General features: G+C 39.5%; 1 protein-coding gene across 2 annotated transcripts in view; it reads right to left on the bottom strand.

Annotated features, from left to right (window-relative positions):
• The window catches only part of IGF2BP3 (insulin like growth factor 2 mRNA binding protein 3), a 109,392-nt gene that overhangs the window by 77,901 nt on the left and 18,062 nt on the right, over window positions 1-13,429 (bottom strand). For both annotated transcript variants that reach the window (XM_021538252.2, XM_031503849.2), the window contains one exon: window positions 6,719-6,767. In XM_021538252.2, the coding sequence (XP_021393927.1) occupies window positions 6,719-6,767 (49 nt within the window). The remainder of the gene's footprint in view (window positions 1-6,718; window positions 6,768-13,429) is intronic.

Below are 13,429 nucleotides of genomic sequence, written 5' to 3'. Positions count from 1 at the left end.
GTAAATATCACCTTCTATAATTAAGCCAGGCAATTAAAATCCCAACATAAGCCAGTATGTCATCTGAAGTGAAAACTGGGTGGTCTGCCACAGTCACTTTCATATATCAGATTGCTTCACCTGCAGCTAAGCCCAGCCAGATAATGGGAAATACATGTAGATCAGGAAAAACTGTTAATTCAGAATGTGTCCCAGATCAGATAACACAAAAAATGATCACCCTCTCTTTTCTTTTTGTCAGAAGCGGAGCAAAGGCAGCCCCCCATGCTCCCCTGGGTATAGATCCAAGCCCAGGAGGAAGCAGTGCCTTTCTGAAGTTCCACATTGCCCCAGAAGCTACTCTGCTCTCCATCCTGTAGTTAGGAATCAAATTAACATGTGGTCAAGATTGAAATTTTGTTTGATGTACATAATGGATAAATCTCTCCAGCTTCTCATTATAACAGAATTAATCAGGGAAAGGAAGGGAATCTCACTCCCAAAGGCTTTTGACACTGTCCCCTACAACAAGCTCATAAGGCAAACACTGACAACAGTACAACAGCAGGTGAGAGGCTGGCCTTGGCATCCCTGTCAGGTAACAGTCATTACCAGCCTACCGTCAAAATAAAAGGCTCAGTTTCACAGGGTTTGCAGGGACTACACCATCTAGTGTTGTATCAGGTTTCTGCTCACTAAATTTGAAAATGGTTCAAAGCTGAAATGGAGTGACAATATACCTGGGGACAAGAGCTCAAAGTAATCCTAAACTACAGAAATTACTCTGGAGGAGCCTCATGGGACATTCCCAGGTAAGAGACTTCACAACAATCAATAGCCTAGAAATAAGAGTCTTGAGAAGAAGTTGAAAGAAATTAAACTCCCTCCTCAACCCTCCCAAAGCATCATAGGTCTTCCAATATGTAAAAGACTGCTGCAGAGAGCAGAATAACATGTTCTCCATTCACCTGCTCAGTAGGACAAGTAGCAATTGACAAGAAATACAGCTTAGTGCTTGATGTAGCACACTGTTGTTTCCTTCTCAAAGATCCCTACCAGAGATTCCCAGACCTAGCAGGCAGCAGATTTGTGCATGCTTAGCTTTCTGCTAGCATTTTTATAGCAAAATGTTATTTTTATAGCACTACATCAAGTTAGGATTCTTAGAAGAAGCTTGAGGTGAGAGACCATATTTCAATATATTGTATACATCTTTACTGTTGAGTCACCTTAGATCTAGAGTTCTTTTTGTTTTACTTGCAGCTCATTCCTGCATCTCCTATTTACGTCTTGGTTTTATGAGAAATAACTGCTTTATATAATCATAACTTATTCTTAATTGCAATAGTTTCATTGGTTTTCTTTTCCTAAAACTCACAAGATCCCCACCTGTCCTCTTCATATCCTGCATCTTAAGCAGGTACCGTTCATCAAGATTAGTTTTTACACTGCATCTCTGAAGAGCAACAAATCCACCCCACAGAGCTTAGCTGTTTTATTTAAAGTGGTGATACAAGCTACTACACATCCTCAGGACAGTTACTCAGTGCACTGTAAGACTTACAAACATTTGCCCAGTGAGAATCTGTCTCTTCTTTTAATGATTCTCAAAGTTGTCTTGCAAAATATGCAGATAAGTTTTAGGCATCTCCGCCTTCCTTGCACGGTCAGAAATCTCAATGCAGAACCCACACTCACTTTGCAGCTCTGGAAATCCTTTTTCATTACTACTTCTGCTTGGGGAATCTGAAACATTGGAGGTCTTAACATAACTATGAGACTTCATTTTTCATTTCCATGAAAAAGTGAGGAAAAGCAAACCCTATTTAGTAACATTCTTTTGCCTTCAGAAGAGCTAAATCAGACCATCCTTCCCACACATTTCTGTCCCCAAAAGCAACCTGCAAGTCTCACAGCAAAGCTAGGAATACACATTCACAGCATTTTTCTTGCTTTCTTTGCTCATTCAACAGGTTCACACTTCACAGGCTCAGCTTTTAGTCTACCTTTTTTGTTACCAAGTTCATCAGCGCTATCTGTTTATCTGCTCCATCCAAACCGATAAGGAAATAAACCCACAGAAGATAAGTGGGAACTCTTCAACAGCTACCTTCCTGCTGAGCCAGCAAGTGCCATTTCTGGCACCATCTGTGTCCTGAAAGTCTGTTCTCTAGTGTTTTATTCACTAAGCATGGAAAAATATTTGGAGAAAAAATCTCTTGAAGCATCTTCTACACCCATAGCTGCTAGTTTTAAAAGAAAGAGAAAAAAGGGGTTGGCATTGAACAGTTTCTTCTCAGTACTCAAATCCCCATTGTGTTACACCAGCAACAAACTCTAGGTACTTCAGTTTTAAATCACCACACCTATATCTCCTTCCAGAGCACCTATAATTTTGTCCTGCAAATACACCTCCAGTGCTGAATACACACAAGGTAAGACAGAGTACTTGCCATTATGAATTAGGAGTCAAATCAGCTACAGACTGCAGTTCAGGAAAGAGCAAAAAGAGATCTATTTATTTTTCTGCAGCAACCACAGAGCCACGGTACTTGTTTCCAATGAGTAAGAGATGAGACTGGTATATGTGGAGAATGGGACAAAAGGGTTTTCCAAATCCTTCACTGGTCATGATGCTTAACATCAGTCTAAGCTTTCAAGAGTGAGGACAGTAAAGGGGAAGAATACTACCACTACATATTACACTGCTACTACCCACATACTACCACTAAAAATGATGCACTGTTTGAGAGTTTGCTTCAAAAAACAGACTTTGTAACAAGATAAAATGATATATTTAAGCAATAAGATCTGGTCATGCATGAGTTCACCAAATTACAAATTATGGATACAATAACCTCTATAGGTAAATTATGTGTAAACAGCAGAAAAGGAAGTTTATGCATGCAGAAGTCATGATGCTTCTATGGAATCCATCACTGAACCAGAATTTTCAGAGAGACCAGTGAGGACAGGGGCAAGATGCAACTCATGGATGAGTAGAGCACATGACCCTGGCTAATCTTCTATCAGTCCAGACTCCAACTGCAATATGAGGCAACTTCTAAATTTTCTTAGCTCATACAGAGATGCTGCCTTCCCTCCACCTCCAGTTTCTCCTATCTGGGCAAGGAGCACAAGAGTACCCAACCCACACATACAGAAACCTACAGAACCTTGCCAAAAATCTTGTGAAGTTCAAATTAATTACCAGACAAGTTTTGTACAAACTTAACCTTGAATGACTTGGAATAAATTAGAATTTTATCTTTTACAGCTGCACTTTTCAAGTGAGCTCTTCAGGATAGCAACCTTACAGTTTTGCTTCAAAGTAGTAACTCAGCAGATTATAGCAGTTCATTATCTGCCCTTTTCTCCACCACTTAGTTCTGAATATGGTCTAAAAGGGTTATCTTACCTTTTTTTGCTTATACCATGATGGTCTGATAAGTGCATAGTGAGGTCTTACATAACACAGAGGAAACAAGCCCAATTTCTATGGCTGGTTTTAGGAGTCAGTATTTTAATCAGTAATGTCAACCTATGTGAAGGAGAACAGTAGTTGGGATATTTTTATCAAAATGGGAGGCCAGAAAAGCAAATAGCTACTCTGAATTTCAGGGCTTCATTCCTGACAAGTCTTGCTAATAAATGCCTGTTACTCTGTGGCCATTTATGCCCACTGTTTCCCAATCTATATGGGATTACTGTGGGACAAGTGTCTTACCATGAGTTTTTGGGACATGCAGTTACCTCCAAGGGGTAATCAATATTTCATTATCACTAAAGTTCAATGGTTTCTCTCTTCTACTCAAGGCATTAAATTTTACTAAATAGACATGCATATCTCTTAGAAAGATAAGAGGGTACACCAGTGGAATAATTTTTAAGTTTTCACCAGAAACAGATTTATTCCAGCATTTTACAAATCTCAAAAGCCAGCTTTTACCCACATGGAGAACAAAGCTTCTATATCAACAGTGGGACACCTTCCTCAGGCGATAGATCTCAAAAATTCTTGATTCAAATTAACCTTTAATATTCCCTGAAAAATTTTATGGTTTTGGAAACCAGGAGGCAAAATTCATCTGTGGTAGTCAGAAGTGGGAGCTGCTACCAAACTCTGTTTCAGATGAGTTGTATTTAAGAACGTCAGGGATGCTTTCCTTATAAGAGGGCCCTGTGGGTGTTTTGTATGAGCCAAGGGCCATCTCTGTGCACAGAGGTACTTGCTGGTCCCAGTCCCACATGGTCCAAGGCATACAGGTACCACTGTATGACACCCTGGCAGCAAGAGCAGCTGTGAATCACTAAACTAGAGGCAAGCACACTGACTTCTAGGGGCACTCTCATGGGCTTCTTATCAAGAAAAATAAATGAAAACAAGGCAGTTACTACAGCTTTTGCAAAGAATGGCATTCTAAGCTTCCCAAATGTGGTTATACGAGGGGAAAAAGAGTTCACGAGAACATTAATCCGCTGTTCTTTTCACATATCCTGTGTCACAGTAAAAGGGAAGGTGTTGCAGAGTACAAACTGTGTTTTGTATTTCAATATGAAGCATACCTGAGAGCTGGACTAATGAACCTAGATACCTCTTTCATCAGTTGTTTTGGTCTGGTTTTAAGGATTTCACACCTATTAGAAATCAGTCTTGATTCAAGCAATTAACAAAGGGGTGATGAGGCAAGCAAATTGGCACAGTGGGACTATAAAACACAGTCTAAGTAAAATCACTCCAGCTGCTACACATGCACACTCACATACCATCCACTCAGAAAATATTCTGCAAGAACATTGCTTCGATATAAACACCTCTCTGAACACATAGGTTTCTACTCTCCCCACTAAGAAAGATTTGTTTTAAGGAGGAATCATCAAAAACCTTCTTACAGAGTTCAAAGGAAGTTTTTCCAAGGATTTTAACACCAAAACATCTATATCAGACCCCAAGGTAAACTGACATTAGACAAATTAATTCCCTTAATCACCAGTTGCTGTACTTGATCAGCACTACTTTAAGGACATACAAAGCTTACCTGCTTTAAGTTCAGAGGTGCCAGACCACCAGCACTTACAAAGAAAAGCTTTAGGAAGTTAGTGGACAAATTGTACTTGCCAGGCAACCCTGATGTTACAAGGGAATGCAAAAAAAGTACTGTAGAAACTTTTGGGTCTATAAATTCTGTGCTCAAAGGGTCAGATCTCTAAAAGTAACTTTAGAGCATGTAGTCAAGGCTGAGACAATTTTAACAGGGACAATTTTGACTCTTCCTTGGGAATTTTAGGAAGGCAAAATATTTCTAAAAAATATGGGCAGAGAAAATACCTGTCTGAGGCCAGATGTCACAACAGAAACTGCAACAATGGAGAAGAGGGATCATTTAAGTCAGAAATCAGATGGGAAGCAGGGTAAATACCTGTAATATACTAGTATTAGCTACATGTGTACGGAGTCATGAGCAGGTAGATGCATTTTTAAGTACTCTGCTCAACAGCACTTCTGTTAAACATCTGTTTATCCACATCTCTGAGTTGTATGCCTCTGCTCTGATACTTACTAGTCCTATACTAAATCCTCAGAGGAATTTTGTATCAAAAAACAAGTTAATTTTCAAATTAGTCAGCCTCAGCCATTTTTATTACTATGCTTCCCAGAAGTTTGACATAAAAAAAGCAGTTATGAAATTGAAATAAGAGATATCAAGTGGATACTGTTAAGCAGAGGGGTATGCAAGGTTTGGGAAGTGCAGAGGAAAATCTCACATGGACAGCTGGCACCAGAAAGGCAGAGTGGAGCAATGAGAGGTGGTGTGACACCTGACAGAGACCCTGTGGGTGACAGCCTTGATTCAACAGACCAATGCCTCCATTTTCCTTCAAAGCTAGGAGGCAATCAGGCAGTGCAAACAAAGAAGTAGCTGCAGATGGAAAGTCGGATGAAGGCAACAGACCAAACCCACTGGAGAACAATGCTACCGGAGCTTTATCCCCAAAACCACCACCCTCTAAATTCCCTCAGGCAAGAGGATGGCTTAACACTAATAAAACATGAAAAAACATTTTAAACATATATAAGACAGAAAAAAAGTGAAGAAAACTTGTCTATCTGTTCTCACGGTTAGTAATTTACTGTAAAAATTAGAACACTATTTCTGGAGTGTAAATAGCAAGTACATATTATACTGGTGAGAGCCAATAATCAGAATACTGTGAACAAGAAAATTGCCATAATGCCACCAATACAGAGGAGCAAGGAAAACAACAACAACAAAAAAAAAAAAAAAAAAAAAAAAAAAAAAAAAAAAAACCCACCCCAAAAGGACCAGAACTAAATTTCTGCTTCTATAAAGGTTTTTCACCAAGTTTTTAATGAATGGACTTTAAAGATGAACTTTTATTAAGTTTGCTGAACTCATACACCAAACACCAGCAAGGTCCAAAATAGATGAGCTGAGATTTCAGTCAAAGAGAGTGACTGCATCAGGAAGTCAGCATTCACCAAGGAATCCATTTCAACATTTTTTATGGTTAACTTGGAAAACAGAAATGAAGGCAGTTATCTGAATTGCTTAGAAGGCTCTATTGTTCCCTCATCCAAAGGGTTTTTCCCCAGAACAGAATGGGTGGTGTGTGCAAAGCAAGGGAAAGGTGGGGGAAGGGGAAAAGTCCTGTGGATAAAGAGAGAAACAGAAACATAGTTTTTAAGCAAAAATAATTTTTTTAAGTAACTTCCTACCTCCCACTGCAAGTGAGGCGGGATATTCCTGATCTGAAGCTTCCGACTCCTGCAGATAAATTAAAGAAAATAGTTTTTTAAAAAAAACAGAGAAAATATTATTGCAATATAGACTATACATAGCAGTGTCATACATTTAAGCATCTGTCATACTAAAAGGGGCAAAACCAAATACAGAATTCAAAAAAACCAACAGATCGCCGAGGGGGGAATGTCAGGTCAAAACCATTTCAAGTCCAAAGAACTGTTACAGAAATACTTGTTACACATTTGACAGCTGTTACATTTCATGAAGCCTCCACTTTTCCTGAAGAGTATTTCTATTTTAGCTTTAAGGCCTTCAGTATCTAGTTCCCTGTTATACATGGGCGTGATAATCCCATGTATTTGTGCTGGGTTCTCCTTTACACTCTTAAAGAGTTTTTTGTTATTTTGTTTTTTTAAAGTTCACCAAGATATGTCACAATGTTAGAATCGTTCAAGGTAAGGAATATAAATCTGAATAAATACCTGTTTTAATATTAAGCTTTTCATTAGTCTAATGATGGATTATTTTCTAATATTTACATTATTAACATTCCTCATTCCTTATTGGGAGGAGAGGATAAGAAACAGTAAATTTATTGTATCTTCACCCAAATTTACAGCAGTTTTCACTTATCTAGTAAACAAAACATTCACTTTGAAGTGTTACTGCAAAGCCTGGCAGTGTGCTGGCTGCCTTCACAGCCAAGTCCTTTGTCTCCTCCCTTCCCCCAAAGTGAGAGAACAAATAAATGCCAGAGATGCCACAAACCCCTTGGGATTTACAAGAAAATGTAGATTAACACAGTTTCGGCTTTGCTCAGGTATGTCGAGCTACTAGGGTCAGCCTGACCATCCTAGGGAGCTCTGAGGAAGGGAGAGGGGACAAAAGAGCAGTCAAGACTCAGAAGGTCGCAACTACATTTTGGTACACCAAAGCAGGTACAGTAAGTGTCTTGTGTTCAAACACTTAGTTCTATCTCACACTTTATTTGTGCAATAACAGCCTCTCTCAGAAAAAAAAAAATACTTAACATTTTAAGGACTTTTTATACCAATTAAATTTATATAAGCCAGTGAAGTCTTCAAGCAAAACAAGTTTTTGAGATGTTCCTGTCTAGCAATAAAATCAAAAGCTTTCCTTTTCGCCCCCAAATCCTTTTAAAATACACTCCTTTCCCTAACACCACCACCTACCCAGGCCTGCAGTGAGTGTTTTACATCTTAAAATGCTCTTCCCAACAGGCTTTGTTCAAGGCACAAGCAGAGGTTACAGCACAAAGCCACTTGCCCAAACTGCTCCTCATGTGGAGGTGTCATCCCCAACACTACAGCAACCATAGATCCAGCAAAAAATATGATTTGGCCAGAAAACAGAAACAGGTCTTAGTTTTGTAGAATTTCTCAGCTGTTTTCACTCCCTCTCAAGCAAGTAGGAGCAGATTTCAGCATTTGATCATATAAATAGGCAAGGAAGGGAGAACGAAAACCCAAACCACACACAACCCTGTTCAGGTTTCATTTTTGATAAAGCAGGGAAAGTCAGGAGCTGCTTCACTGTAATAGGGAGAGCAGAATATTTCCTTGAAGCCTGCAAAGTTTCCCTCAGACCATCATTTTGGCTAGTGATACTGCTGAAAAACTAAAGTAGTGATACACTGCTCTGAAACATCAAAATAATCTCACAGAGCAACCTGAAACTTGGAAGCTGGGTCCTGAGGTAGAACATAAAAGGAGATGTTCATGCAATTCATACATATTAAAAATACTGGGAAATTTTAATACAGCAAAACCCCAAACCACAAAATTGGCAGCCAATACACTATTCAATGTGCTTCACACCATGTTGTGCCATTACTCTCTCACACTTGTAGATTCAAATTTAAATTCATGAGTTTCATACAGCCATTCACAGAAGGATCTGAGCCCAACAGCCCCCATACCAATAGCAGATCTCACCCCAGCCCCACACCCAAGTTTGGCCACCAATGCTCCCACTGAACAGGGTATATCCACTGTTCAGAAGGGGGCTGGAGGGGAGAAGTCCTTTCCAGAAACACTTATACAAGTTTTACAAAACTACCCGCTCACATTTCATTTCAGAAGGAAAACCTACATCTTCTCTACTGCTCAACACCTAAAAGATGGACCAAAAAACCAAAATCTGTGCTTTTAATAATCTAATGCTGAGGACTAGCACAAGATTTGGTATTGGGTTTTTTCTTCCCCTTATGACTTCAAGGGACTGAAAAAGTTTGATACAATTCAAAACTTTAGCCAGCCAACATTTGTAGCACAGAAATAACTTGAACATTTTGAAAAGGAGAAGGAAAGAGGATGAGCAAGGAAGAAATGTCACCCTGAAATTACTAGTTCCCCTGCCACATTCACAAACAGCAAAAGAAAATGGCAAGCTAAGTACAAAACAGGTACAGTCCTGTTGTGCACTTCAATTTATGGCAATAGTGAGACACCTATTGTACAAAACTGAAAGGTCACTTCAAAAGTACAAGAGTAGCTATAAACACACCATTTAATTCAGAGCTATTTGTACCTTCATCAGTTTCTTGGCTGCAAGTAATTTTAACTTGTCACAAGTTTGAAATCTGATGTTTACTGATGCATGTGAATTTTTTTTCATTATTTTTGTATCACAGTTCACCATGGGGGAAAAAATACAATTGAATAAAGCTTTGCATGGCCAATAGAGGAGTCACACAGAACCAGCATGGAAGATCATGGACACATTTGAGATTTTGCCATTTCATTTGCTATTAGTCCCTGTCTAAGAAGTCCTAATATATTCCTTAAGAATGCATACAAGTCCACAAAGCCTGTACCTCTTTCCCTCTCTACACACAGAGGGACAGCTAGAAATGGAGCAGAGGAGCAGAGCGGGCGGCGCGCCGACAGAGAGCGACCATCTCCCACGCGCTGCCGGGACGCGCGGATGCGGCTCCTGCTCCGAGATCGCTCCTGCCGCTCTCCTGGGCAGGGCAGCGCCAGTGATTCCAGTCCTTTCGCAGACACCCTCTCTGCTGCCTGCGTGAGAGCCCGCAGAAAACCAGCTCTCAAACTCCTCAAGAAAAATCCCAAACCAAATGCAAAGGGTAAGGGACGAAGCTGATAAATCCTGTCTGAATTTAACAGCAGCAGCTTCCACGAGGTTGTGTTCTGACTTCGGCAAACACTCTTTAGCACAGGGTCAAAACTCCACACAACAGGTGGGGAAAGGAAGAGAAAATTATAGAGAACTTCCTGGAAACACACGCCCATCTCAGGCAGTTAGCTCTCTCAGGATGCTTTCCATCTTCCTCATGACCCTGCTTTCTTCAGCAAGGCAGGAATATGCAAAGATCCTATAGCTTTTTTATCCCAAGCAGCAGAACCCCGCAGAGGGTTTTGTTATGTTCGGCTTTGAAATAGCCTCAAATGTTGTTATTTTATGACTACCTGCACTCGCACCAAGTGGGTAAAACAAAAAACAGTCCTTTCTCATCCCATGAAGGTATTTTATTACAGTAGTTTCATTTAATATTTAGCCCATCTAGTCTTAAAGTCTTAGTAAAACCCTGCCAGCACCTCTCATCAATGTGACTCACATAAGCCTTGTGCACGCACTTTTTTCAGTTTAAGCAGATTTCTTAATTCATTTCTCCCATTCTAAATAGGCATTGCAAATAGATGTCAACTGAAAAAAAAGTCTGGGCAAATTAGGTCTGTGTTCTGTATCACACTAAGGTTTTGGAAAGCTACTTATGTTCACAGCATGTAAACAGGTATTCCCACTCATTTCTCTTTTCCAAAGGTACCAAATAAAAAGTGTTTTGGGTAAGAAGAAAAGAGACTTCTCTGGTTTCTGTACAAGCTTAGTCCAAAAGCAATTGTTTGGCAATCATTTACTTTCTTTAAGAGGAATTGCACACATTCTGATCCTTCTTTTCAGGTACTATCCATGTAACAGGATTCAGTTACTTTAAGCCACTGCTGACTACCATATGCCAACATATTTCCTCTGGGGCTTTGTATTTGGGGGACAAAAATATCTCTGCAACACTGAAAGCAAGTAAAATAAGCGGCCACCATTGTGCCCCTTCACCAGGAAAGCAGCATATTTGTGCTACACGTGTGTGCAGAGACAGAAAGGGCAAAGTGCCATAAAGATGGATAATTTACTAAAAGCCATTTTAGTGATCTCTGAAGGGGATCACCTCTCTTACATCAATACACAGAACAAACATGCACAGGGACACAGTGCTCCCAACCCACAAGAACCCTCCACACATATGAAACAATACTAAATACATCTTAGGAAGCTGGTGGTGGGAGAAAGAAAATATTGAAATAGTGGCTTTTCTTCTTCACTTATGTACACCCTTTCATTCTCTCCCTGTCCTCAATATATACACCAGGATTGTTTCCTTCAATAGATCAAGTTCCCCTTTAGTTAAAAGGGTGTCAAAATTGTCTATTTTTTGCATCCCTGTATTAAGTCTCACTATACACTTTCACTAATACAATCTCACTCTATGCTTTATATGACACTTAGCAAAGGCAAATCACACTAGATAACACCTCCCTGTAGGGGAAAATAATTTTAAATAAGAGAAGATAGATAATTATAAAGCAAAGAACAATAAATATCATGCTTTTGCTCACAGTATCAGGTTGGTTTTTTTTGTATTTCATAGATGTGTCAAAATTTTACAGAAGGAAACAAACTTCAGAGGGAAACAAAGTATCAAAGTGACTGCACTTCCACATGGTTGTACCCACACTCCCACCAGACCCCTTCTCACCATCCTCCCTCCCCCCCAGAGACATGCTGCCTCCTACCTCTTAATTCCCATTTCTCAAGAATAACACCACTTAATAGTCTCTTATTTCAGCAGCCATATGAACTACACACAATATTAATGCCTTAAACCCACAGAGCACAAATGTACTCCTTTTAAACAAGAGCCTATGGAAAAAGACTTAAACATGTTTGAAAGCAGATCAAGTGAACATCGACAATCTTAGTCCATTCAACTGTTTGAACTCAATACCTATGGGATAGAAAGCAAATGGTCTACCTCTGCCACTCTTAAGAACATGCAAAGAGCAAATGCTTGTTCATTTCTGCGTTCTAAGTCTGTGCTGCCATGCTGGTTACCTGGAAAAAGTCTTGGCAGGTCACACCACAGGTGCAGATATGCCAATACCCAGCACCTGAGCACATGTGCTGGTAACCCCCCAGTGCTGCCTTCCAGCTTGTGATGCCCCAGCTCTGACAGCTACACATGTTGCCACTGCAAACCTATTCACCAAAACAACTCCTCCCTGACAAAAATTGTCAGTTCTCAGCCTTACTTCACTGACAACCCAAAGTGAACATAGACAGCTGGAGATGAAATGTTAAAAAACCACCACACAGCAAAAAAACCTTCTATGGAGTGTGGGTAATGCCATACGGTAAGAAATCAGTTCTGTATGAAAAGTCCTGACAGAAACACTCATAGTAACAAAGTTAGCAACTCTTCTAGCCAAATGGAAAACTGCTGGTAATCAACTGAATTTATAGGGGATGGGAAAGAGGTGTCTTCTTGTTTACTCTGCAGCCAGCAAAATAAAAACAGACAGGGAAAATCCCACACAAAAGCTACCCCCACAGAGAGTTCATTAGTTTCTCCCCCTCGAGTTGCTTCAAGTAGCTGATGCTTGGGTACAACAGAGTGAATCAGTATTTCTAATGCTCTTCTAGTGGGAAGAAAAAAAAAAAAAAGAAGCCAAGTTTACAGGACAAAAGAATAATAATCCTTAACTCTCAATTCAGATCAGTGTACTTGGGGGAAAAAACAGTAGTTTTCTGGTTACAGGGTGTGGGAGGGAAAATTGTCATTATTTTCTTCATGGTAAATGGAGGTAATGATACAGACTGAACCACTAGAGTGGGTTGTCCTGCAAGAGGTCCTGCAGTCTCTGCCTGCCTCCCTCTTCACATTGAAATTTCTTGGACTTAAGCAAACTTTTCACTCTAAATTTTTCACATTTCATTCCTGTAGTACTTCACAAACAGCAGCAAGTCCATTTAAATAAAGCTTATTGAATGGACATTCCAAGACATTTTATCTATAAAATTTTGTATGCATACACTCATGCAGTTATATATCTCAATATGCTTATTCCTAAAAAATAGTTCTGATAAATACAAAACCAAATGATCACACTTCCTACCTAAAATGAAGGTACTCTGATTTTCTTTCAAAAATAAACTCAGGTTCAGTTAACTGATAAACAAAGGTATTTATATCACTTATATTAAAAGGTATTTAATTTCTAGTATGTATTACAAGGCACCCTGATGGCACCGTTACTACATTTGTCAAATCAAGCCATTAGCTTGTGAAACAGCCAGTTCATCTTCAACTTACTTAGCAGAAGAAAGGAGAAGGGTTTCAAATACTGACTTGTTAAGAAACATCACCATGTTTTATTTCTACACACTGATTTGGTCAGTACAATACTTGAAGAGGAAATGTTATTGCTCCAATTTCAGACCCAATTCAGCAATTCAAGCAGACAAAACTTGGCTAAGCCACAGGCAAACTGCAGCAATACTTCTCTTTGTGTTGACTCACTTAATCCCAGACCCAGATTTAAAAGCAGTCTGTACTACCACTCAGAATAAGGATTTTCCATAAAATT

This window comes from Lonchura striata, chromosome 1 (genome assembly GCF_046129695.1).
Source record: "Lonchura striata isolate bLonStr1 chromosome 1, bLonStr1.mat, whole genome shotgun sequence".
Classification (NCBI taxonomy): Eukaryota; Metazoa; Chordata; class Aves; order Passeriformes; family Estrildidae; genus Lonchura; species Lonchura striata.
The sequence above is the reverse complement of the archived record's forward strand: the minus strand, read 5'-3'. Positions and strand labels throughout refer to the sequence as shown.